Source organism: Panthera pardus, unplaced genomic scaffold, assembly GCF_024362965.1.
Source record: "Panthera pardus isolate Hobbes unplaced genomic scaffold, ASM2436296v1 HiC_scaffold_6, whole genome shotgun sequence".
NCBI lineage: Eukaryota > Metazoa > Chordata > Mammalia > Carnivora > Felidae > Panthera > Panthera pardus.
Window position 1 is genome coordinate 3664639 of NW_026526991.1, and position 26434 is coordinate 3691072.

The following is a 26434-nucleotide window of genomic DNA, read 5'->3' on the forward strand; positions in this document are numbered from 1 at the left end:
AAAATAAAGCAATAGAAACAACTTTGTTACAACAGGTAAGTTGGATGGAGCCCAGGGTGTGTACAGGCTGGCCATCTGGGGGCCGTGGAGCCCACCTTGGGGAATGGCTCGTCCACACAGACTACCTGCCACGGTCCTTGACCTCCACCTCTCCCCACCTCCAGGTGGTTTGTCACTTCCATCCCTGGGCTGGGCAGCCTTCTCCAGCCCCACCCCCAGACGCGGAGTTTCAACAGTGTCCCTGCCATTCTCCTGGCCTCCACTTCCGTTCCCCTCTGATCCCTCTGTCATACTGCATGGGAGTGACTGTTCCCACCAGCAGATCTGACGAGGTCATCTTCCAGGGCTGAGCATCCTTGTGGCCTGGCTTGGTCTTCACTGCACCCGTGGTTTCTATTCCCTGCACCACCGTCCCACCCCCTACAGCCTAGGACTCCCACAGTGGATTTTCAGGAAGATGCCACACCCTCACCTTTGGGTCTCTGGTGTGAACAACCCCTTGGTCCAACCTTCCTCCTCTGAGGCCCAACACTGAGCTAATGCTTGGTCCAAAGCTCACCTCCAGCTTAGTCCTGCCTGCTTCACTGCCTGGCACCGCTGGGGATGGTAGGTTTCTCCCCGGGCCAGGGACTGTGGCCTGTTTACTGGACAAGCCTCCTCCCGCGAGCACTTGCCTCTTCACCTCCCCAGCCTCACCTTCACCAGGCTCCTCTGCAGCTCCAGCAAATTCTGGCTCCAGTAGCCAGGGGCTTTTTCCTGGTTCTGGGCGGAAGCCCCAGAGGCAGACTCCGTTTCCAAACCAAATGGGTCATCCCTCGGTCTCCTACCTGGATGCCTGGACTCCTATTTTGGCTGCCATGGGTGGGAACCCAGAGCACTCTGGCCCCTCCTGAAAAAGACAGGTAGACAGGCTCCCAATAACCACTGCCCTCCTGCAGGGTCCCTGAACAAGGCCCCTTCAGACCAAGGCCCCAAGACTGGTAGTGCTTTTTGTTTTTTTAACCTTTAGATATCTGTATTTTTGATAATTCATATAAAACCCAAGCCACTGAGGATCCCATAATTTTTATAGCTTGATATATTACAAGTTTTCTTTCTTTCTTTTAATGTTTACTTTTGAGAGAGGGACAAGAGTGTGAGCAGGGGAGGGGCAGAGAGAGAGGGAGACACAGAATCTGAAACAGGCTCCAGATTCTGAGCTGCGAGCACAGAGCCTGACGCAGCGCTCGAACTCACGAACCGTGAGATCATGCCCTGAGCCGAAGTCGGACACTTAACCGACTGAGCCACCCAGGCACCCCACAAGTTTTCTTGTAAATGTACTTCTTGTAATATATTTCTGTTTTCTCATTGTTTAAAAATTCTATTTAGAGTTACGCTTTATATATATACATATATATTTGCCCATTTTTTTTCAATTACAAACCGAACAATTTTTGAAACTATTTCATACCTTAGTGGCTAGATAATATTAAAATGGTAATCGTGTTTTAACGAACAATTACTCTATAACATTTCACCTAACTTAAATATTTTACATTATAAAATAGCGTCTTGTTTCCTAAGACCCTGGCAAACGCCGGCAACTAAAACTTAGCCTGCTACTTAGCAAAGAAGTTTTCATGCTCTTTATTAACTAGGAATCCAAGAAAGGCAAGCTGAGCACCTCACCCCTGCTTGGCCTCTTCTCTCTGTTGATTGCCTCAGGGGAAGACCTGCATGGATCACAGCTTTGAGATGCAGCAGCATGGAGCCCCCAGCCCTGGAAACTCCCTCTCCCGCAGCCACCTGCTGGGGCGCCCTGCCCGCTCCTCAAAGCTCCCTGGAGGGGTGTCACCCCTCATCCCTGTCCTCAGGAAAACGATCCATCTGGATGCCTTCCCTCAAAGCCACATCCCACAGGCTTCCAGCCGACCGGGCCCGGGAGCCGGAGGCTGGAGTGTGTCCTCACCGGAGACCAAGCCCCGGAAACTCAGCTCCACCTCCTTAACACTCCGTCAGAACAGCCAGGCATGGCCCTTGGGCCCCCTGCCTTCTCACTGGGAAGAGCTGCCCGCCCCGGGCAGGGAGGCTGCCACCCATGGAGGAGGGAGGCTGCCCACCCCAGCCTCACGATCTGTCTCCCTAGTGCCAGGGGGCAGAGTCCACTCTGAGGGCCCAGGGAACCCAGGATTGGCCAAGCCCAGTAGGATGCCCATAGTGGAGAAGCCCCTGGTGAGTTCCTACCTGGCCCTGCCATTTCAATCCCGGTTAGCCCAGAAATCACCAGGCCCTGCAGGGCCAGGCCCAGTGGGTCAGAAACACCCTCTCCCAGTGGCTGCCCACGTGACTACCAGAACTTCTCCAGGAAGAGGCAAGCCCCGGTCCAGGGGTATCCCGAGACCCCAGCTGCATCTCCAAAGGGCCACCTCCACCATGGGTCCTGCGACAGCCATGGATTTGGCTCCTCTGGACACAACCAGGCCAGGCATAGTCAGACATGTCACTACAATGGTCACCAACAAGCCTAGTTTGACTATCAATCTGGCCGCACCAAGCACATCCACAGTGGATACAGGCACAGAGTTCCCTGCTCTGGATACCAAGCTGGGCACAGCCGCGGACTTTGCTACAGAAGGCACAACCAAGTTGGGCACGGTCATGGATTTGGTAACCCCAGACCCAGAGAAGCTGGGCAAAGCCATAGCTACAGCAGGCACAGCCAAGTCAGATACAACCACAGGGGGTGCAGCCATGGATTTGGTGGTACCAGGTGCAGTCAAGCTGGGCACCACCAGGACAGACACAGCCATGGCTTTGGCTAGAGCGAACACAGCCAAGCTAGACATAACTACACATTCTTTTGCTTTGGACACAAGCAAGCTGGGCACAGCCACGGGGGAGACCACACTGGACAGAGTCATTAACCTGACCACATCAGCCACCTACCCACTGATGCCAAGCAGAAGCACAGACCCAGCCCCGGACCGTGCTACTGCGGATGCTGTGACCGATGGGACCACAGAGCCCATCATGCTGGACCTAGCCAGAGAAACCAAAGGTAATGCAAAGAGCTTGGCTGGGGATGCGGTGGGCTGCCGTAGGGGGTCAGGATCTATTGGCCAAGAGGTGGACACGTCAGGAAAAGGAGGTGGAACTAAGGTCAGAGACGAATGTGCTGGGGGCAAGGGGAATGAGATTGACGGGCAGAACACAGGGGATGCTCTCTGAGCTGGGTCCCAACCTGCCAATCAGAGGTGAGGTAGAGCGAAGTCACCAGAAGGAAAAGTGTACAGGGGTAACTTGTGGAGGAGGAATTACGCGGGGTCCTTCCTTTGGTATCTTCCATGGTTGTTTCTTTGTTCCCTGAAGAGCTGGAGGAGTCAGGTGATCTGTAGGTGAGTCCAGCTTTAAAAGCAAACCACCTGCAGGAAAATACAGACCAGCACGTCAGGAAGTGGTGATTTGTCCAAAAGCCATCACTACAGTGCTCCTCTCAATGTGAGCAGTGACCTCACCTGAGACCTTCTAACTCATGCACATTCAGCCTTCCAAGAAGCTATCTGTTGCTCGAAAGGTGCCTCACCCGGCATGCTCTTCCTTGATCCCTTACCCCTAGCCCTTTAGTCCAAAAGGTAAGCTGGAGACTTGTACGTATGCAAGTCCTGCACAGAGCTTTAAGTAGGCCAACACAAGGGCTAGACGATCATTTGGTCTCAGAGAGGATGTGACACGCCCAAAGTCATGCAGCTGGTTGGTGGCAATAAGCTAGTGGGAACCCAGATCTTGGAATTCTTCTTTGGGCCATCCCAACATTCCCAACATTGCACAGGCTCAGATTCTGGAGCTTGGAAAGCATCCCATCCGTCAGTGCCTTAACTGGGTCTCTGGGAAGCCAGACCCTCCTCATCTTGCCCCATACATTCAGTCTGGGGCAGCTCTCCCAGGCCCTGGTCTTCCAGTGGGGCCCCTCAACCCTGACGGCCCATTTCTTCCTGAACGGACCCTGCTCCCTGATACCACTCTCTCAGCTACAAGCACCGGCACCCTAGAAGCCTGGGTTTCTTCCTCTTCATTATCTTTTGCTCTCCTTCACCCAACCAGTCTATTTCCAAGTTTGTTGATCTACCTCCTCGGTGCTTGGCTGTCTACCCCCTCCGCTCCAACCCTCTGCCCCTGTGATGCCACAGCTCCCTCCTGCTCCCCCACCTCCCCCAGGGCTCTCAGTCCTCCATGCAACTGCCATAGGGACTCACATATTCGATGGCAGCACTTTCATTGGCTTCCCTCAAAAGTCCAGCTCCTTAGCCTGGCTTCCAAGACTTTGGACTTCTCCAGCCTCTAGCTCTATATTTCCACCTGGAATGTTCTCTGCTTTGGCTGCATCAGGAGCGGCGGCGTCCACGGCACCATGCTGCTTACCCCTCTGGGTCTGCTCACGTCTGCTGCCCCTATCCACAGAGTGCCCTTCCCTTCCCTCCCACCAGCATTTATTTGCCTTCCTGTCTTGGCCCCCAGCTTCCCCATGAGCTCTTCCAAAACCCCTCTCTCCCCGGGATGCCCACCGGAGTACCCTATGCGTACCCCCTGCCCTCTCCATTAGGACAGTCCAGCTTTCCTGTCTCCCCCGCTGGAACTAGAATGGTCATCTTCGTCCCTGTGGCCCCCAGGGCCTGGCACTGCACTGTCCATTAATGGTGACTGAATGCATGACCTTTTTTTTCCTGATGGATAAATGGAGGCTCAGGAAAGTTCCTGCCCAGTTCAAGGTCACAGGGCTCACCATCCCCAAGCCGGGCCTGGAACCCGGGCCCCTGACTCAGGGCTCCGCAGGCGCCCGCGCCTGGGCAGAAGCGCGCTGAGCCCGCGCAGCATCCCCACTGACCGCGTGACTCGCGCGCGCATCGCCCGCTCGCCGCAGCCACCGGTCCCCGGCGCCCCCCGCCCCGCCCCAGCCCGGAGGGTAAGAGGCCGGGAGCGGGATGGGGCGGGGCGGGCGGGGCTCGGGACTGGGATGCGGGCACCTCCCCCGGCCAGGCATCCCGAGTTGCAGGCATAGCGACCCGCGCGCCACCCTCTCCCCCTCCCGTCGCCCGCAGCCGGAACCCGGTACCCGCTCCCGCGTGCGGGCTGGGGGAGCGCGGGTGCGGGCGCGGGCGCAGTGGGAGGGGGAGGGGCCCTCGGCGGAGCCGACAGGCGCGCGGGTCACGTGGTGCGGGTGGCAGCGGCGGCGGCGGCGGCGGCGGCGGCGGCATCCGTGTGCGCGGGCAGGGGCAGCGCGGCGCCGAGCGAGCCGAAGCGAGGTCCGGGGCGGGCGCGGCGGCGCGGGGCGCAGGGACGGCGCGGCCGGGCCGCGGGCCGGGCGGGTGGGCGGAGAGCGCGGAGGGGCGAGGCCCGGCTGCGGGGGCCGCTCTGCCCAGGAGGAGCCCGCGCCCCGCTCAGCCTTGCAGCCCCGCGCCCTGAGCATCTCCCGGGAGGAACAGAGACAAAGGAGGATTCATGTCCAAAGGTAGGGCGGCCGGCCGGGCCACCGGCGCCCGCTGGGAGGAGGCTGCGGCCCCGGAAAGCCCGGCTGGAGGTGCTGCCAGAGGGAGGGTTGATGCGCCGAGGAGCCCACGCACGGTGACATATGCACGGACACACGCACACACGGTGGCACACACCCCGAGATATACGTGCCCGAGGAAATGCACACACGGGATCGCGGGGAGATGCAGAGATCCACGGACACACAAGCGGGGACCCAGACGCACACAGAAAGCCCCACGCTAGAGCACACCAAGACACGCACACCACGCACAGGTTATCAGGGCCACCTACAGCCAGATGGGAGACCTGTACTCTGACACAGAGACCCTTCCCCCACACACAGGCGCACACTGAGACAGGCAGAGGCACTGAGACAGCTGGTGGTCTCCAAGGGAACTCATTGGCCTCCAGAGGCCTGGGAATGGGGGAAGGGGGGTGTCCCAGGGCCCTTTGCAACTGTGAATGGGAAAGGACTAAGATATCTTCTGTGATTCGTTTTCTGGGAGCGGGGCTGGAGCTGGGGCGGTCTGGAATTGCCTCTGCCAGTGCGGGTGGGGTCTTGAAGGCTGCTAGGGCTGGGAACAGGGGAAGATTCCAGTTCAGGAAGGGAGGGAGAGACCCTTCAACCCCCTCGCCCCCCAGGCAGGTGCTGTTCTGGAAAGATCCCCTCCCCCTGCTGCCACCTTCCCAACAGAGGGGTGGGGTCCCCGGGCCAGACAAAGACAAAGCCATTTGTTTGTCTGTAAAAGAAAGCACCAGGGTCCTTGCTTGGCATTGGGGAGGGGGGTGCAGTTTCTGTGGGGGACTCAAAGCTGAGTCAGGTGGACAATGCCTCTCCCAGAGCATCGATGGGGCAGGTGGCTCCTGGAGGGGGGTCGGAGGGTGGGGGGTGCTGACAGCTCCTCTTCCTCTCCAGAAACCCCCGGAGAGCTGGGAGCTTAGGAGGAACCCAGGGACCGTCTAGGCAGGATGGCACTTGAACTATGTCCTGTCACCTTCATCCTGAGCTCTTCCCACCTTTGGGGAACCCCTCCCCCCATCCTTGTTGCAGGGGAGGGAGAGGGTCTCTCTTAACAGAGTCTACCCCTTTGACTGTGGCCGACACAGGAGCCATTTGCTGGCTGGGGGGTCAGCTGCTCTTCGAAGGGAACAGCATGTGAGGGAGAAGAAAGGTGATGGTTCTGAAATGACAGGCGTCTCCCTGTGAGGCATTCATTCATTCATTCATTCATTCATTGCTGAGTGCCTGTGTTATGCTAGTTTCAATGAGGCACAGAGATCAGTGGGACATAGCCTCTTCCCTGAAGAAGGGTGGGAACTAACCTACGTTCAGTGCCAGGTAATTTATGTCCATGCTTTTGTATAACGCTCACAGCAACCCAGCAAGGTAGGTACTATGCCCATTTTCCCGAGGAGACAACTGAGCTCACAGGGGTCATCCAGGTGGGAGTCAAGCCTGGGCCAGCTGCCCATCTGGGGTTGGCATGGTGGGACCAAGGGAGCTGTCCACGCAGAGGATGGAGCTATAGAATTCAACTCCAGAGCAGTGTTTGTCCTGTTCCTGGGAGCTGTCGGGCACCCTCAGCAGACAATGGACCCTCAGGGGCAAGGTCCTTGTTTGGGGTCCAAAATTCTCTTTGGTATTAAGTCTCGGGTTGGCTGGAGTAGGCTCCCATTTGGCAGCATATGAAATGTCCTGGAAGGGATGGAGGGAAAGAATGAACGTGACGAATACAGGGTATTCAGGGGGGACAAGGAAGCACTGAACAGGGGCGCCCATTTCAGGGAGGAAAGCAGAGGTTGTCCCAGAGGTAGCCCTTGAGCACAATGGTGAAGACGGAGTAGGAGTCGGCCACAGGCTGGGGTGGGGAAGGGTCGTCCAGCAAAGGTCGTGACATAGTGACCCGCCACACGTTTGCGGTACTCGTGGAAGATGCGTTGTTGTTAGCATGTGGCTGGCATGTGATTGGCATGTGGTTGAGAGAGGTAACATGCCATCAGGTGCTCTATACGGTGTGCCCACGGGGGCTAGTAGGTGCTTGGTGGTCCTAGAAGTTGCCCGGGAATCTGGTAGGCGGCCCCTTCTTGGCACCAGGGTCTGTCTTTTGGGAATGCTCTTTTCGAATGCTGCCATGGACGGGCCAGAGCAGAGCAGGCCATAGTTAAGGGCACACACTTTACAAGGATACTAACAAAATCCCCCTTGAAGAAATACAAGACTCACTTTCCAAGTTGGTAGAACAGACCCACCCGCACCCCCAGCCGCCCCCGGATGGATCTGTCTCAGAACATAGGTTGTGAGACCGAATGGGCTTAGCTGTAGAGGCATGAGGGAAGGGGCCTGGGCCAGCCGTGGGAGCAGCTGGGCAGGGAAAGTGGGGCATGGCCTCCAGTGCAGGTGTGCGGAGTGGGGGCCTGGGAGCCACGTGCAGCGAGTGGAGGAGCAGGCCAGGCTGTGAGAGTCAGCTGCTGCAGGGCTGAACCAATCTTGCTGCTGCCTGGAGCCGCCTGGCTGGCAACAGCTTCCCAGGAGGTAGGAGGGAGCCACGCCAGGCCCTGGGGAGGTCCCCAGGCTTTGTCAGATTTGGCTGCGCCCGGGAGTGACGAGGAAAGAACAGTTTCCCATTGGGAGGGAGAGTCTTGCCAGGGCTGGTGGAAGGGCCAGGTGGTGGGGGTACGAGAACAGACTCCTGGCTGAGTCTGGGGGTGGGGGAGGGAGGCACTCCTGTCCCCCCACCCCCCTCTTGCCCATCTGCTGCTCCGTCGGTTCTCCCTGTGAGCCTGAGAAATCTGCAGGAACCACAGGATTCCAGAAGGGCAAAGCTGGAAGAGGTCCTTAAGGGAGCGTGGAGTCCAATAACTATGCTGTGTAATTAGCATTGCTTTCACACGCCCCACTTCATTTTGCCCTGCTGACAAGCTGCTGAACTTGAAAGGGGCAGGGGGCAAGAGGGTCTGGGAGTGAGTGTGAGGCACTGTGCTGGGGGCTTCTAGGCATCATGGCTCATGCGATGCTCACCACAGCCTTAATCATGATCCTGTCCAGTTTCCAGATGGGGAAGCAGGCTCACGGGGGGAGTGGGGGGTGGGAGGGGATGATTTGCCCAAGTCCACACGTCTGGCAAGTAGCAGGGCCAGGCTCGTTCCGCTGTACCACACGTACCCATTTTATGGATGGGAAAATGGAGTTGCTCGATACTGAAGCCTACCCTGGTAGACATTGGTCCTGCAAGGAAACACACAGATTTCTCTTGTGTGTGAACATACCTGTGATCTGCCAGACCCGGAGGGATGTTGGCCTTTCCCTCCTAGAGAAGGGCTGTGTCCTCAGCCTCCTCTTTCTTTGCTACCCACCATCCCATGAACACACTACGTCATCTTAGGCAAGTGACTGCTCCAATCTGGCTGCGTCTCATCCTCTTCCCACTGGTTGAAAGGGGAGACTTATTCCTTCCACAGATTTAAAACTATGGCTAGGATGATGTCTGGGACCCCTCAGGGCACAGACACCCCTACTTTGCGGTGGTGCTCATGGAACAGAGGGGACACGGAAGCTGGGGGCAGGGGTGGTACTCCTGCGGTGTGAGGGGGTAACCCTATTTGCTTCTAAAAGACAGAGCCACTGAGGTCAGGGACAGTTAATAGATGTTAGGTTCAGTATCCTAAAAGGTCTTAGCACTTAATCTGAGGAGGCATGAGTCAGGTCAGAATAACCCCAAATACCTTCTAGACTGGTGGTTCGCCACTAGGGTTATGCTACCCCCCGGGAGACGTTTGGCACTGTCTAGGGATATTTTTGGTTGTCACACCTGACATCAGGGATGCCACCAAACACCCTACAGTGCACGGGACAGCCCCCCGCAATAATTATCCAGCCCCAAATGTCAATAGGACCAAGGTGGAGAAGCCTGGGACTGGACACACAGACATGCTTTGGAGCAGCGAGTGCACAAGAAAGTGCCCCAGCGGCTGGAGAGGCTGGGCACTGATCCCAGTCTCGCATCTGACTTGCTCTGTGTCTTAGGGAAGGCCTTTCCCCCTGGACCTCGCTCTCTCCGTGAAATGAGGTGCCCACACTGGGTGACACCTGAGGTCCCTTCCAGTCCCAACTCTTTGTAATTCTGTATCAACAGAACAATACCGTAGCTTCTGTGCGACTTCTGTTTGCCTCCAGCCCACTTCTCCCACCTTGGCTCTGCAGGGCTCCCGGAGGCCAGGACGGACGCAGCCATGTCAGAGCTGGTGCCGGAGCCCAGGCCTAAGCCGGCAGTGCCCATGAAACCCGTTAGCATCAACTCAAACCTGCTGGGCTACATTGGCATCGACACCATCATCGAGCAGATGCGCAAGAAGACCATGAAGACTGGTTTCGACTTCAACATCATGGTGGTCGGTATGAAAGGCAATGGGGTCACTGGAGGCCACGGTGGCGGGCAGCGCTGAGGATCCTGTTTCTTTCCCTAGGATTGGCCTCAGCCCTGGCTTCCTTAGGATGAGCTTTTTCCGGGAGGAAAGATTTCACGATGCTGATCACGAAAGCTTAAGCCTCTTCTCAAGACTAGTTGATCCAGGGGTGGAAACTTTGGGGGGATTGTCAGCCTGGCCCCGTCATGGGTGGATGGACACAGGCAGCCTCTTAGGCACGCTCAGCCTGTTTTCAGGTGTGTGACGTGGGGAAATCATCAGTGTCCTTTCCCGCTGGTGTCAGATAGAGGGTGATCTTACTCTTTTTTTTAGTGTTTATTTGTTTTTGAGAGCGAGAGTGAGAGAGAGCAGGCATGAGCTGGGGAGAGCCAGAGAGAGAGGGAGACAGAGGATCCGAAGCAGCCTCTACGCTGACAGCAGCGAGCTCCATGCAGGGCTCGAACTCACGAACCACGAGATCATGACCTGAGCCAAAGTCAGACACTCAATTGACTAAGCCACCCAGGCACCCCGAGGGTGGTCTTGTTTCTGCTCTTTTGTAGTACTTTAAGGTTTAAAGAGAATTTCCAGGACATTGATTGGTCACTGAGTAGTGTCGCTGGGTCACAGAATGTAAGAGCAGGAAGGGACCTTGCCTGATATCAGTAGGACATTCACTCAGTTGCTGAAACAGGGACCTGGGCATCATCTTTCTTTCTCCTTTCTCCCCCAGTCCAATCGGTCATCAAGACCTGTCAGTTTTGCCTTGTGAATCTCCCTTAGGTCTGTCGACTTCTTTCCATCTCCACTGTGACCACTCTTTGTTGAACTAGGTCTCCCACCTGGATTGCCACAGCCACTGGACTCAGTGCTGCTCAGAGATAAGGGGCTGGCTGGAGTTTAAATCATCTGACAAGTCTTGCTATAAAAAACATCAACTGAAGGGCGCCTGGGTGGCTCAGTTGGTTAAGTGTCTGACTTTGGCTCAGGTCATGATCTCGCTGTTCGTGGGTTCGAGGCCCGCATCGGGCTCTGTGCTGACAGCTGGGAGCCTGGAGCCTGCTTCGGATTCTGGGTCTCCCTCTCTCTCTGCCCCTCCCCTGCTTGTGCTCTGTCTCTTTCTGTCTCCCAAAAATAAATGTTAAAAAAAAATGGAAAAATGCCCCATCAACTGAACTAAACAGTGTGCTTCGTGTTAAGGTCAATTTACTTTCTGGTGCAAATTTCTTATCTCAAGAATGAGTAGCAAATGGTTCATGGACCTCGGCCCCCAGGCCACACTTTGAGGGGCAGTGACCCTCCTGGTCCTCTGTCTTCCTTTTGCTTCACTCCATTATCCATCAGTGACTGAATAATTTTTCCAACCTGCAGAACTCCTCAGGTCACCCAGCCTACTTAAAACCCTTCAGTAGATTTAAGGACTTAAACTCCTAGCCTGGTCTGGGTGCTACCTTGCCACTCACCTGTTACCACCTCCAGCCTGGCGTTCTCCTCCTCGCTTGTGAGGAAAGTTTTCCTGGACTCTGCTGTGCTCTTCCCTGCCTCTGAGGCTTTGACTATGCCATTCCCTCTGTTTAGAATCCCTTCCAGCTTCTCCTGGGTCTTTCAAAGTTACTCTACAGGTTTCAGCTTCGTTGTTGCTTGTACCTAGAAGTCCTCGATTGCAGAAAAACTGGATTACATTCCCTCCAGTTTGCTGCTATAATGCCCCCGGGGGTATCTCTTTCATAGCAATTATTGTGACATACCGTAACCTCCTGCTTACTATGTTTTGGTCTTCCTCATGCTAAATGGCTTCTTGAGGGTAAGGATGATGTCTTGTTCACCTCTCCACCTCCAATTCTGGCACAGCACTTGGCACTCAAGAGTACTTAGTGAGCAAGAGACCTCAGAAAACAACCAGACCAGGAATGAGAGAGACGTACAGGCTACATGGGCTGCTTCTTCATCCGCGCCGTGGGGAGAGACGCTGCCGATCAGCCATGGCTCACGTTCAGGACTGAGCTGATGGGTAGTCTTTTTAACATATGGGTCTTGGTGGCTACTGCCGATTGAGCAGCTAGAATGAGAAATGCAGCTTCTTTGCTATCTCTGGTCTCATCAGCTCCCCCGCTTGCCACCGTGTTGTCGGTAAAGAAACCAGGGGAGCAAACGCGGCCAGTCCAAGGTGTTCAGGGAAGGAGCACAGTTGGGTCTGGAGCTTTAGGCTCTTCCCCCCCCCCCCCCCCCAGCCTGGTCCTTTTCCGCATATACCACAGGGATGCCCTAGATCAGCACTTCCTTTTAAAATTTTTTTAAAAAATTTATTTTTTTGAGGGAGAGAGCATGTACCTGAGTGCGAGCAGGCGAGGGGCAGAGAGAGAGGGAGAGAGAAGATCCCCAAACAGGTTCCGCACTGTCAGTGCAGGGCCGACGCGGGGCTCGAACCCACAAACCGTGAGATCATGACCTGAGCCGAAATCAAGAGTCAGACACTTAACCGACTGAGCCACCCAGGGGCCCCCAGGCCGGCACTTCTGACTTTACTGTGCACATGATTCATCTGGAAGTCCTGCCTAAGTGCAGATTTTGAATCATAGGGCTGGGGCGGGGCCCGGGACCCTGCATTTCAAGCGTCCAGGCGATGCTGACACCATTCAGCAGTTTGCAGGGCCTGCTTGTGTGATCCTTGTGTGTGTAAAAGTTTGAGGAGCACGGGGGCACCTGGGTGGCTCAGTCAGTTGGGCGTCTGACTTTGGCTCAGGTCATGATCTCATGGTTTGTGGGTTCAAGCCCCGCGTCGGGCTCTGTGCTGACAACTTGGAGCCTGGAACCTGCTTCAGGTTCTGTGTCTCCTTCTCTCTCTGCCCCTCCCCAACTTGTGCTCTGTCTCTCTATGTCTCTCAAAAAAATAAATAAATGTAAAAAAAATTAAAAGAAAAAAAGTTTGAGGAGCACGGCTTGGGCCAGTGGTTTTCAAGTACCCTTTAGTTGCAAAACTCCTCCTTGGAATGAAATCTGCTGTTGCACGATGTGTGTAAAACAGGTCAAAATGGGGTGCCTGATTGGCTCAGTCAGTAGAGCATGTGACTTAAAAAAATTTTTTTTAATGTTTATTTATTTTTGAGAGAGAGAGAGTGAGTGAGCCTGGGAGGAGGGGCAGAGAGAGAGGGGACACAGAATCTAAAGCAAGCTCCAGGCTCTGAGCTGTCAGCACAGAGCCCGATCAGGGCTCAAACTCACGAACCGCGAGATCATGACCTGAGCTGAAGTCGGACGCTCAACCGACTGAGCCACCCAGGTGCCCTACCTTGCACATATTTTATTAGGTGGGGGCTAATCTCTCTAGGAGCACTTCAGCTGGGGATAAAGAGAGCTCTGCCATGGGATTCACAGGGCTGTGGGATTCAAAGGCAAATTTTGCTAGCAGATGTTATGTATGCACTGAGGCAGTATCAGAGGGCCAAGGAGTTCCGCCGTGACATTTAGATTATTAAAGACTAAAAACGTGAGTGGAGCAGAAACAAAACAGAATGTCACTACACTAGACAAATACAGCGGGTTTCCCCCTTCCCAGTGGTCCTGGAACTCTGGAAAGGAGGAAAGAATGTGGAATTCAACTGATGTCCCAAGTCCCCCTCCAGTACCAGGGAACTGTTCCCACCTGCCTTCTCTCCCACTCAGTCCTTTGCCCCCAGTGAATGATGAGCTGGGGGCATGGCCTGGATCAAAGCTCTAGAATTCTGTAGGCTCATGGGAGAGATGGCCTGCTCAGGAGGTGGACACGGGTCTTCCCCACCGTGTCACCCTCCTCCTGTCTTGTGGCAGGTCAGAGCGGACTGGGCAAGTCAACGCTGGTCAACACGCTCTTCAAATCCCAGGTGAGCCGCAAGGCCTCCAGCTGGAACCGGGAGGAGAAGATCCCCAAGACTGTGGAGATCAAAGCTATTGGGCACGGTGAGGACCGGGCAGGACCCCTGTGGCCGCTGTTCAGAAGGGTCTCTGCCAGAGAGGGAGAGACGGGTAAATGAAAGGCAATCTCAAGACAGAAGAGAACAGAGGTCTGAAGTCTGTGAAGCCAACTCCTTGGCTAGAAAAGGGAGGGGGGGGGATTAAAAAGGAAAGAGGTGGAGCTCGAGCTGGATGATAAAACGAGGGTGGGATTTAGACAAGCAGAAAGAAGCAGGGAGGGCCCGGCAGGTGCAGGGAACAGCGTGAATAGAGCTATGGAGGTGGGAAGACCCAGAACTCGACTTTTCGAGTAATTGGTCCTGAGGAAGGAAGGAAGGAGCCTGGGTCTCCCTGACCGGTAGGAAGCAGGGTACCCGGCATCAGCTGGAAGAGTGACCTCCCTGGTGTCTTCTCTGTTCACCCCCCCCCCAGTGATAGAGGAAGGCGGGGTCAAAATGAAGCTGACGGTCATCGATACCCCGGGCTTCGGAGACCAGATCAACAACGAAAACTGGTATATGTCTGCCTGTGAGATTTCTGCCCTAAAGACTCTGCAAGGAAGACGCTGAACACGGTTCAGATTCATTCCCATCGAGAGCCATCTGTACCCTTCATGCCGAGGGGTTAAGTGGGAAGGCTTACTAACGGACCGCAGAGGGGCTTTATAAAGAGGCGAGGGAAGAGGCTCTGGTGGGAGGCCTGTGCAGAAGGAATTTGGGCTATGGGGTTACCTACAGGTGGCCGAAGGGCAGGGTGGACAGAACAAGGGGAGCGGTGGTAGGTTGACCTGAAGGCTGTGGCAGAGCTTGGCCTGTGGGCAATGTCTTAGCCCTGAAGAAGAGAGGAGGGTGGGCCATGTCTATGAGGAGAGAGCGTCTGGGACTTCACCGAGCAAAGCTGCAGTGCGTATGCAGCCAAGGAGGGCTGTGCAGAATGTAGATGGGAAGTTCCAGGCAGAAGTTTGCTCCCAGATAGGGATGGAGACCATTGTTCCTCTGTGAGGGAGCTGGGTTCTGCCACGGATAGGCAGGGCCACTGGACAGCACAGCTTGGAACCTTCTTGGAAAAGTGACCCATCGTCCTCTTTCCTGGTGTTTTGAATGCTCCTTGAAGGAGAAAGGTGATCGTAACATTGGCAGCAGTCAGGGTAATGAGTTGTTGCCACGTTGAATATTTTCTGTATGCCATTGCTATGTTAAGGTCCAAACCTCTGTTCTTGTGCGTGCCTCTAGGCAGCCGTGGGTCCTCCCATTTTACTTGTGAGCAAACAGCCTCAGGGAAGGTAGAGACTTCCTCAGAGCCTCCCAGCTAATAAGGAATGGAGGTGGGGAGAGTGTGTGTTGCTTTCTGAAAGAGTGGGACGGGGTTCTGCAGGATCCTCTGGCCCAGTCAGAGGACCGGGTCTCCATGGGGGTTCTAGCCTTGCTGATGAGGAAAGCCGTCCGTGGGAGCCTGAGGGAGGGTGGGCAACCCACCCCAGGCCCCCCCCAGGGGAGGTAGAAACGAGAGGGATGTGAGGGCCCTGCTGCCTGACCATGTCTAAGGTGAGCCCCCAAGTCCTGTCTCTCTGGGACATCCGTCTGCTTTCTTCCCACCCCCCAGCTGGGAGCCCATCGAGAAGTACATCAATGAACAGTATGAGAAGTTCCTGAAGGAGGAGGTCAACATCGCCAGGAAGAAACGCATCCCTGACACTCGTGTCCACTGCTGCCTCTACTTTATCTCCCCCACGGGACACTCGTATGTACCAGTCCCATGCCCATGGCCACACCTAGCTCTGGTTTGCATCATTCTCCAGTGGATAACTAATCCCTGAATTGAGCTGGGGCCCCGGATGAGCCCCAGTGTAGTCATGGCCCTGTGATCCCCTAGACTTCCCCCCAAGAAGGCTGACTTTCTTACCAGGAGAGTAAAGCTGACCAACACCAGCCCCCCATGCTGCCCACTGGTGTTCTAGCACAACTGTGCCAGCAGAGAGGGGTCGACATGTGAACACAGAGGGCTCCTCGCTTATTCAGTAGATCTCTGCTTTGCCCAAGGCTGGGGGTGGGGGATGGGCAGCAGACGAGTAAGACGGGAGCAGGCAGGGTTGTTGAATTGGGGTGGGTGTTTGGGGTGGGTGTGGGACCCCGCTGTAGGCATTTGGTGGGTGGCCAGCCCAGCATGTCTAGAGATGAAGGCTGGCAACGAGCAGAGCATGCTGGGAAGTCCAGTTGTGAGTCGCAGATGGGACAGCACGATAAGGAGTGTGGACCTGGGATAGAGAGATCCAAGTGGGCACGCAGGCATGCCTTCCATAGCTTAGTACTGAGCCCGTCTGCTGGGCCAGAGTTCAGTTCTTGGGAGGACGACACAGGCAAGGCAGACCCCCAGGTTTGGGGGAACCAGGTAGTCAGCAGGTGTTTGAGGGTGGGGCCCAGGGACTCAATAAAAAGGTTTGCTTTCTCCTTCCCTGGAATGTGGACCCAAGGTCAGAGCAAGCCAGCACACAGCCTGACTTAGTAAGTCCCCAGGACTGTGAACTAGAGCCAGACTGGGGCCCCAGAGCCTCGGGGGAGCTGGGCCCTCAGAATGAGGAGAGCCAAGGTCCCCAGCTGGGCCCCTGCAGGACTAAGTGCGGGCTGGGAGAAGGCCCATGAAAAAGTGCGGTCCTGGGGGCGCCTGGAGCCCCAGGCGGAACACGTGACTCTTGATCTCCGGGCTGTGGCTTCCAGCCCCACACTGGGCATGGAGATTACTTAACAACAACAACAAAAAAGTGCTGTCCCATTAGCAGAATAAGATAAACAAGTAACCGTGACCCAAGGACACATAGGCAGAGACGACAGTCCACAGCTGTTCCCAGAAGAAAAAGATCCCCACGGCAGGCAAGCTGTTCTGAAGGAGCAGTGTGAGTAGGGCAGGACTGGAAGAGAAAGGGAGATGGTGGTCCAAGTGGGGGCAGAGACTTGGAGTCTGTTCCGCAGGCTGTCAGGAGAGGGAGCAGCCCCTTGGCCTCAGCCAGTTTTCCCGGCCCAGTCCCTCTGTCCCGAGGGTGGCCCCGGAGTGGTGGCAGTGGCTGAGTGGGGGAGGGCAAGGTGGCTCTGACACCCCACCTTCTCTGGGCCCCAGCTTACGACCTCTCGATCTGGAGTTCATGAAACACCTCAGCAAAGTTGTGAACATCATCCCTGTCATTGCTAAGGCTGACACCATGACCCTGGAGGAGAAGTCTGAATTCAAGCAAAGGGTGAGAAGGCCCCTCCTCCTTTTCCTGTCCCCACCCTTCCCCCTCCTCTGGTCCAAACCATGTCCTCTCCTTGATTATTATACAACCCCCCTTCCCACCCAGCTCCTGTTTAGCCATTAAAGAAGCTGGGCTGACAGTGTCTGTGGACACAGAGAAGTTTGCAGCCTCAGGCTGCCTTCTTCCCAGCCACCAAACTTACTGGCAGAGACCGCTGAATACATAAACCACCATACACATGAGAGACCACTCCTCGATGTTAGCTTGCTTGAAGGGCTAAACTAATTAACTTCCCGCTAGTGTTTATTAGTGTCTTCTATAAGCTCCTCCCTGTGCTGGATGCATGGGGTTGGAGGTAGGGGCATGTGGGTGAAGTATAAAGACATTGCTCCCTTCAAAAAAATTACAATCAGGTAGACCACTGAAGAAGTCCTGGGTGGCTTCCTGGAGGAGGTGAGACATAAGTCGAGCTTGGGGAGAGGGCAGACCTATAGGCTTGGGGTGGGGAGCCCCACTTCTCTTCCCTGCAAACAGGAATATGTGGAATCTGTACTCAGCTTGTCTAAATCCTAATCTTATGGACCCTGCGATGAGCAAGCTGCACCCCCAGACTGTTCCTCAGCTCAGGCTGGGCTGTAGTGGCTGTATGACTGGGGCTCATGTTTATTAGGATCTTCCTGCTGCTCAGGGCCTTGGAGTTCGAAGATGACTGGATTAGCAAAGGCTGATTCATCCCTCTGACTTCAGCACACACGTGCACACACACACACACACACACTCACACCTGTGTGAGCGTACCCCACCCCCTCCCCGCATTATCCTGACACTTGGCTACCTTGCTTCTCTTCCTTGCCCCTAGGTTCGAAAGGAGCTTGAAGTAAATGGCATCGAGTTCTACCCACAGAAGGAATTTGATGAGGATTTGGAGGACAAGACGGAGAATGACAAAATCCGGGTGGGTGCCTCGGGCTCTGTTCATCACACAAATGCCCCCCTTGTTACCAGTGGGATGTGGACCGTGTACCCCTCCTGTCTTTCCACCTGCTTTTCCCCTTTCATACTCTCTGCCCCACCTCTCCTGACCCAGACCAGAAGTGACATGGGACAGGATGAGGACTGGGGCCCTTGCCGGGACTGTGAACTTTGCACCCAGAAAGCCAAAGTTCGTGTCCATCCCAGGCCACCCAAAAAGTTCTTTCCCCGGAGGGCCTGGCAAAACCAGGGTGTGGTTGATGGAAGGGCATGGACAGGAAGAGCATCAGGCTGGGGTCCAAGGTGTCTATGCTCTAGTCAGAGCTCTGCCTCAGTGTCCCCTCCATAAAGTGCAGGGCCCAGGCTAAGTGAGTGGCTTAGAGGCTTTCTTTCCCCTAGAGGAACCGTTTTAAAAAATGAAACATCAGACAGACCTTCTGTATATGAAACATGAAAACAGAGCTGCTCTGGCTCAGCGACACAGGCACAGAGCACTGTCTTCTCAGCAGTCCCTGGGGTGTCTCCTGGGGATGCTAAGGCTTCATGTGATGTCCGTGGTCCCTTTCAATGTCAAACTTCTACAATTCTGGGACTTTACATCATAATCATGAGTTCTCGTCTGGGCTTTTCTACTAACCACTGTGACCTAAGACAGATCATTTACTTGCTATGGTCTTGTGTCTCCTCCTGGGTTAAGGGTGAATAATCTACCAGAAGCCCCTTACCTGATATAGCTGAGACACGTACAGGTTAATTGGAAAAGCCCATCAAAGTGAAGAAATCATTTAAAAAACGATGCCTACAAATCCTCAGTGTTTTTAAGGAAATATTTCACTAAATGATTAAGTGAAAATAAAACGTATGCATCCCATTCATTAAGCATTCTTTCCATATTGAGACAAGGCTGCTTCTTTGAGAATAAGTTCAATCTTAAGACAAACGCAGCTCACCTTTATCAGGTCTTTCTGAAACTCACGTTTCAGAGAAACAACTCTCCACGGTCATACGTCCTCAGCTTCCATAATAGTTCATTTGTCCAGTAACAAGGACACATCAGGCAAACAGATTTGGGAACAAACGGCTGTCTTGGTGAACATTCAGCCCATCTGGGGGAGCGGAGGGGCCCACGAACATCAGACAGTGGCCTTGGAGCTCTGAGAGGTCAGCGGACGTGGGCTTCTGCCAGTAGGTTTCACGCGAGGTAGCGTGAAGCATCAGTTACGTGGTTGTCAGATGGGTAGGTATCACTTCAGAGAGGTCTTTCTATCCTCTCTTAGCTCGCAGAGTTGTTCCAAGCCAAACCAAACGCATTAAAGCAATAAAAAGTACAAAGCGTTCTGGTGAAGGAAGGCCAACTTACCGAGGTGAACCAGCCAGGTAGGGGTGCAATCAGGGGTTGGACCCAGGACTTCAGACTCCTTTTCAGGAGACAAGAGCCTTGCCCTTGCCCCTTGCCATCAGTGGGATCACTGGATGAGCATCAGAAATGTGCAGTTCCAGGGTAGAGGCCCAAGACTCTATGCCGTCCTTGGAGGCCCAGACGACACAGGAGGTTGACGTGCACATGTGTGTGGTTTGTCAGCAGGAGAGCATGCCTTTCGCTGTGGTGGGCAGCGACAAGGAGTACCAAGTGAATGGCAAGCGGGTCCTCGGCAGAAAAACTCCCTGGGGGATCATCGAAGGTAATCCAATGCATCTTCTTGAAAAACTGGTTGCTGGTCAATTACGCTTATTTATTAAGCATCTACTGAATGCCAGCCAGACCCTGCCGTAAGGAGCTTACTGTCTAATTGAGAAGATGAATCTCAGAGGCAGGAAGTGATTAAAGGCCAAGTTAGCACCTGACTGGGAGACGCTGACTTTGACTCGTGTGTCAAAGGAGTCGAGAGCATAGAGAGGTTAATGAGCACTGAAAAAGCCAGAGAAAGGTTTTCACATGAAAGGGGACATGAGCCGACAGACTGCTGAAGGGTGGTTCAGATGTGGCCATTTTCATTTTGTTATGAATGGACGGGGCCTCTAGAAGGTCAATAGCGATTCTGAAAGTTCTCAAAGAATTGCATTAGCGATCTCTTTCAATGTGATAACTTTCTGCAGGGAGCAGGGTGACGTGACTGTTCTCAGAACATGAGCTTCTGAGGGCCTTGAGTCTCAGACAGGTTAAGGGTCTTGGCCAAGATCACATGACTTGTTAGGGGTGAAACTGGGACTTCAGACCCAGATTTCAATTCCACAACTGAATTTATTCCATTTTCCAAACGAAGTTCATCTCATTGTACCACATTGTCTCTCATTTGCCTATGGCCCTGTGTTGGGATTTTTTTTTTTTTTTTAAATATCATTTTCTCACTGCCTTGAATTGGAATCTTTTTTTTTTAAACGTTTATTTATCTTTGACAGAGAGAGAGAGAGACAGAGCATGAGCGGGGGAGGGGCAGAGAGAGAGGGAGACACAGAATCGGAAGCAGGCTCCAGGCTGCGAGCCGTCGGCACAGAGCCCGACGCGGGGCTCGAACTCACAGACCATGAGATCATGACCTGAGCCGAAGTCGGATGCTCGACCGACTGAGCCACCCAGGCGCCCCTTGAATTGGAATCTTTTATTTATTTATTTATTTGTTTATTTATTTATTTATTTTATTTTATTTTATTTTTTTTTTTTTTGAATTGGAATCTTTTCATGAGAATGTCTGTCTTGTCCATTAGATTGTGGGACTAGAGGGTTCATGTCTTAATTCCCTTCTGCCCCCATAGTCCTTGGCAAGTGATTTGCAGATAGTAGATACTCAATCTGTATTGAATTAGATTCATCATGTAGTGCATCACTTTTTTAAGATAGGTCGATAGTTATTTGCTGTGTGTGTTACTGTCTTCCAATCAGGTTATAAGCTCCTTAAGGATAGGAATTGTGTCTTAGGTCTTGGGCAGATTTTTAGACCCTCTGTGTGTTAGTTTCCTTTCCTATAAAGTGGGAAATAAAATTGTCCCTATTAGCTGTTATTTCACAGAGTCTAGAATAGTATCGTATTATTGTAGCTGCTCAATAAATATTTGTTCAGGGGCACCTGGGTGGCTCAGTGGGTTAAGCGTCTGACTCTGGGTCTCAGCTTGCGTCTTGATCTCAGGGTCATGAGTTCAGGCCCCACGTTGGGCTCCATGCTGGGCATGAAGCCTACTTAAAAATAAATAAATAAATATTTGTTCAATGAATAAAATCCCATGCACGGAAGTGCCAGGATGAGCAAACCTCTGGAAGGCTTACAATACATTATGTGTCCTGTGGCTCCCTCCTAAATGCCAACATGATCTGAACAGAAGTTCATCTGCTGGGGGTTGCGACATTAGTGAAGTGACCACCTGTTTTGTTTTGTTCACAGTGGAAAACCTCAACCACTGTGAGTTTGCCCTGCTTCGAGACTTCGTCATCAGGTGAGATGCACCCCTTCCCTTGGATGGCAGGTTTATTTATTTGGGGTCAGGAGGCCATCGGTTCAGATCTACTTCCTCCGTCTCCGGGATTCTCTGACAGAGCTCTCTGCCCCCATTCCAGCTCCCATCATGAAGCAAAGGGGCTGAAGAAGTATCATTAGCTCTCTGGCATGGGTCCCAGTCACTGGGGCCAGGCCATGGAAGTGACATGTTAACCTCGGATGTGGGTCAGTCTCTTCCTCTTCCCACCCTTCATCACATCCCTCTCTCTTCTCACCCTTTGTCCTTCAGGACCCACCTCCAGGACCTCAAGGAAGTGACACACAACATCCACTATGAGACCTACAGAGCCAAGCGGCTTAATGACAACGGAGGCCTCCCTCCGGTGAGCGTGGACACAGAGGAAAGCCACGACAGTAACCCATGACGACCCTTTCTCTATATCATCACACATACCCACTTCTCCACACACGCATCCCGGTACCACCACCACCCACCTTCTTCCTTTCTACTCTGTCCCCCAGGCCTGTCTGGTGTTTGTGGAGTTTGTCTACAGTGTGTGTGTGTGTGTGTGTGTGTGTGTGTGTGTGTGTGTGAGAGAGAGAGAGAGAGAGAGAGAGAGAGAGAGAGAGTGTGTGCACGCGTGTGTATACATGTGCAGGGGTGAGGTATTTTCACTGCCCTCCCTGGAAAGTCCCTTGTAAGTTTGGTTCCTCCATGGCTGTCCATTATCTGTCTCCTTTCCTTGTGTCCCAGAACAAAGCCGTGTGCCTCACTCAAGAGGTCTAGGGGAGGTTTCATTTAAAAATGATGGGGAGCAGGTGAGCCACAGGTAACTCTTTCTTATCTCTGAACCCGCCCACAAACTGGAACTGCAGAGACTCTCTGAGGACAGCTTCGGAGCTGGACCTGGCGGGGGGGGGGGGGGGGGGGTGGCAGTCTAGGGTGAGGCTAGGACTGCCTAGGGGAGGGAAGGTCAAGGGAGAGCAGGGTAGACCGGAGCGGGGTTCCTGCAGAAAGATTTAGTGCCCAGAGGTGGAGAAGAGAGCTCTACCCTTGAGTCTGTGTTGCCTTCACTGTCCAAACCCCACCACCTGTCACTGTCTGTCGTGGTTGCAGACTGCTGCTTTGCACACGTGCCTCGCCTCACTCACCTCTCCTCCCATTTTCTCCCTTTCTCCCCCTGCCCTCATTCTTTCATCCTGCCCCCTCTCTGACTTCTTTCAATTGCTTTGAGTCTAATCCACTTTAGCTACATTTCTATATTTAGGATTTATGCCCAGTCTACTTTCAAAAATGACTTTAGGCCACCTTAAAATAAAATCACAGCCAAGGCATGTGACAGTACAAACCGAAATTACGAGAGAAATCAGATCCACAGGGAGGAGTGGGAAAGAAAGTTTCTGGCGCGCACAATGACTGTGTGTTGGCCCAGGCAAAGGAGGAAACAACGAGTTACGTAGTTCCCAGTATCTGGCTCAAAAGCACATGTGCTGGTCAAGTGAGACAGTCTTTCCTTAGGCGTTAAGTTCTAGAAGACTTGAGCCTCAACAGGTTTTAAGAGCGATACACGATCTTTGCCTTTCTCAGTGGTTTGGCTTCAGAGACCAATTTTAAACGGCACCTCCGTTTTCCCCATCAGGATTCTTCCTCCTTAACGCTGGCTTCTCTGCTACTCACTTCCCATATATGCTTGACTCCCTTTTGACTTCTTTTCCGTTCTCTCTCACTGTGCATGTCTGTCGGTCTGTCTTTCTCTGCTTTTCCCTGATTCCCCTTCCTGACCCCTGTAGACATTCCTAACCATACCCACATACAGTTAGCCTTTTCTTGCCTTGCCCTCAGCCCTGTATTTATCAATGCATATATCTCCCCTGTTTAGTTCACAAATTACTCTTTCTCGTTTAGTCTGGAAGGTGGCTGAAACTTGGGGCTGGGGAAACAATGTAGCCTTAGGTAAGGGAAAACACCAACTGCTACAGTTTACAATAACCTCATACAACCTCCTGTTCCATCTCCTGGTCCAGCCCTAGGTGTTTTACTGGTCCACTACAAATCCCAGCATTTATAGTCTCTTGTCACTCAGGTGCTAGGAAAACACAGACCAAGATTCGGTGGACCAGGAGAAAGAGGTGGGTGACCCCAAACCAGTGACCGAAAACCTATGGTCTCAATCTTTCCTGGAGGCTCTTTACCAATCCCATACATGTCCTCCCCCACCCACAAAATTCTTCCAGGGTAAGCACCTGTCAGCCTAGAACAGCAGCAGGGTTAAAGCCCAGAGGTGGTTCCATGTCAACGGAAGAGGGATCCCTGGTGTATACAGCAGGCAGTCGTGAATGCAGACGTGGGACTGGCCACCTAGGACTAGCAGGGGGAGGTCTGGCGGGGGTGGTGGGCGTTGGAGAGGTTGAGTAGGGAATGGTGCTTGGCCACCCCTAAGCCATGATCTCAGCCTCCCCGGAGAAGCTGTTTTATGTGTCTGCTGCCAGCTGCTGGTCTCCACACCCTCAACCGTTCTCAACCCCCCTGCAGGGAGAAGGCCTCCTGGGCACTGTCCTTCCACCCGTGCCAGCCACCCCCTGCCCCACTGCTGAATGAAGGCCATTCCAAGTGCTGCTTCTCCCTCCATCCCTCCCAGCTGTTATTGCTGCGGGGCCGTGGCCTTTTTAGTGCCGTGCTTGCCCAGCCCACCACCACAGCCCCCCTCAGCTCTCAGCAGGTTGGAGGGGCCAAGCTGCCTCCTTAGGACAGTGGCTTCCTCCATTTATCCAAACCACCCCCTCTCCTCCCAGTGGAACGGAGCTCTCGCCAGCACTGCCCTCCTCCATCGTCTGTGTCAGCCGGTCCCAGCCCATCCGTAGGGTGAAAGAACTCATCAGGAGCTCCTTCTGCCCTTGCAAACCCATACCAGCTACTTGTAACCATCTCCAAGAGAAATGGCATTGCTCCCTGCCCGTTCATCTGCATGAGCTCCTCTTGGCTTCCTTCAAGGGTCAAGAAAGCAACTTTTCTGCTTGTCAGGTTTGTTGATGTCAGCTGTGTGAGCCCCAGTGTGGGACAAGGGTGTCTCCTTCATTGCCTAAAGCTTATTTATAATGATGGGTCACTACAGATGTGGGGGGAGCAAGGGCTAGGGTCACTTAAAAAAATCACCACTTGTGGCTGGCCCAGGATGCAGTCTCACACACACACACACACACACACACACACACACACACACACACACACACCTGCCCCCATAATGCAGCCACTTAGGAAGAGTGGTTTTCCTGAAGAGACATTTCTGGAATTGCCTTCCTTATCCTCAAACTTAAAACAAAACAAAACAAAACAAAACAAAAAAACAAAAAAAAAAGAACTTAACAGAAAATTCCAGAACCCCATAGAACGGGAACTCTAGGGAGAAAAAAAAACCCACCCTTCTGTCCACTTAGCAATAAGAGGGATCCCTTCCCACCTACCCCGACTACTCCTATCCCCGCCTCCACCCTGTTAATGTGAGTAATGAATTAGCCTGGCCACAGTCGGTCACTGTAGGCTAGTGGAAAATGCCCACTGGAGGGCAGAGCCCCCCATCAGATGCATGAATGTTTGCGAATGTTGGCTGCCACTGCCCCACATACTGTGTCTTTATGGGATCCCCTCCCCCCACCCACCCACCCCGACCATCTCCACCTGGACACTACTTTCTCAAAGGCTGGTGACTTGTGGGCCATTCATCTACAACTAAGTCCTGACGGAGCAAGAGGCCCAAGCCTAGGGGATGCAAGAACGACCCATTTCTTAAATGTTACCAGTCCCAGCCAACCTTTTGGTGACATTATGGTTAAATTTCCCAATTGAAAGCAAGCCAACAGACACTCAAACTGGTTGTGTAAATGTTGCTAGACTTTATGTGTTGTACAACTAAACATTGCTGTTTGAACAATAACTGCCTGGCCTGTGTCTCATTTGTGCTCACTCCTTGGCCAAATTAGCCATTACATCATCTCACCCATGGGCGGAGGGTGAGATAGGGACCATCTTGGTAAGAAGTAGCCACAGAAATTATAGATGGAAAACATTTTGTGAGTCCAGTTTTTCTTCATTTGGCTTGAGGATGGACTTCGGTCATTATTCCATGTGTATGTTTAATGTTTATTTCTTTTGAGAGAGAGCAGGGGATGGGCTGAGAGAGGGGGAGAGAGAGAGAATCCCAAGCAGGCTCGGCACCATGCGTGTGGAGCCCAATGTGGGGCTCAATCCCACAAACTGCAAGATCATGACCTGAGCCGAAACCAACAGTTGGATGCTCAACCAACTGAGCCGCCCAGGCGCCCCTCCCTGGGGTTTTGTATCCAACATGGGTGATGGAGCTAGTATGCTAGACCTTGAGGGATGCTGTGCTCTGTGTGATCTGTCTCCTTCAATGTAAACAGGGTTTATTTTCACTTAATGAATTTCCTAGCTTTTCCCTCCTTTCTCCAGAAGTCAAGAAACCCAACTCTATGGAAGGAGTGGACCCATCTTGCCTAGAGACCTGCCTGCTTTACAGTGAATGCTTTAAGAGTAAGAATTTAAGGGGCACCTGGGTGGCTCAGTCGGTTAAGCGTCCGGCTTCAGCTCAGGTCATGATTCACGGTTTGTGAGTTCAAGCCCTGCGTCGGGCTCTGTGCCGACAGCTCGGAGCCCGGAGCCTGCTCTGGATTCTGTGTTTCCCTCTCTCTCTGCCCCTCCCCCGCTCACGCTCTGTCTCTCTCTCTCAAAAACAAACATTAAAAAAAATTTTTTTTAAAGAATTTAAATTTTAAGCACTAGCTTCTCTCTTGTGTTTTCCAAACTTAAACCAAACTTCCTCTCTGAGGTTCCTGGTCTCTTCTGCAGCCAGCAAATAACACCACACGCTATTTTTCTGAATTTGAAGGTGATGACCATACACAATTTTGTTTGGAGCCTCGGTATTCTGTAGGGTGAATGCAAGGT

The 26434-nt window shown here is 53.3% G+C and overlaps 1 protein-coding gene and 1 long non-coding RNA gene across 5 annotated transcripts; one reads left to right on the top strand and one right to left on the bottom strand.

Annotated features, from left to right (window-relative positions):
• Window positions 1-1605: 1605 nt before the first annotated feature.
• On the bottom strand, window positions 1606-4884 carry LOC128774951 (uncharacterized). The gene is made up of 2 exons (XR_008419510.1): window positions 4236-4884; window positions 1606-3404 (listed from the first exon to the last, which is right to left on the bottom strand). It is a non-coding gene; the product is annotated as an uncharacterized LOC128774951 (long non-coding RNA).
• SEPTIN3 (septin 3) lies at window positions 1708-25403 on the top strand. Of its 4 annotated transcripts, none has more exons than XM_053895063.1 (11): window positions 1708-3040; window positions 9710-9901; window positions 13720-13848; window positions 14275-14356; window positions 15445-15582; window positions 16954-17071; window positions 17928-18023; window positions 19623-19722; window positions 21418-21469; window positions 21761-21854; window positions 24005-25403. In XM_053895063.1, the coding sequence occupies exons 1-11, from the start codon at window positions 1720-1722 to the stop codon at window positions 24068-24070; spliced, it is 2388 nt and encodes a 795-aa protein (XP_053751038.1). In that variant the 5' UTR covers window positions 1708-1719; the 3' UTR covers window positions 24071-25403. The 4 variants fall into 4 exon arrangements, with proteins under 4 accessions (XP_053751038.1, XP_019302598.1, XP_019302597.1 ...); XM_019447053.2 differs by lacking the exon at window positions 1708-3040 and adding an exon at window positions 4871-4942; XM_019447052.2 differs by lacking the exon at window positions 1708-3040 and adding an exon at window positions 5199-5488 and having other exon boundaries at window positions 19626-19722.
• The last annotated feature ends 1031 nt before the right edge of the window (window positions 25404-26434 follow it).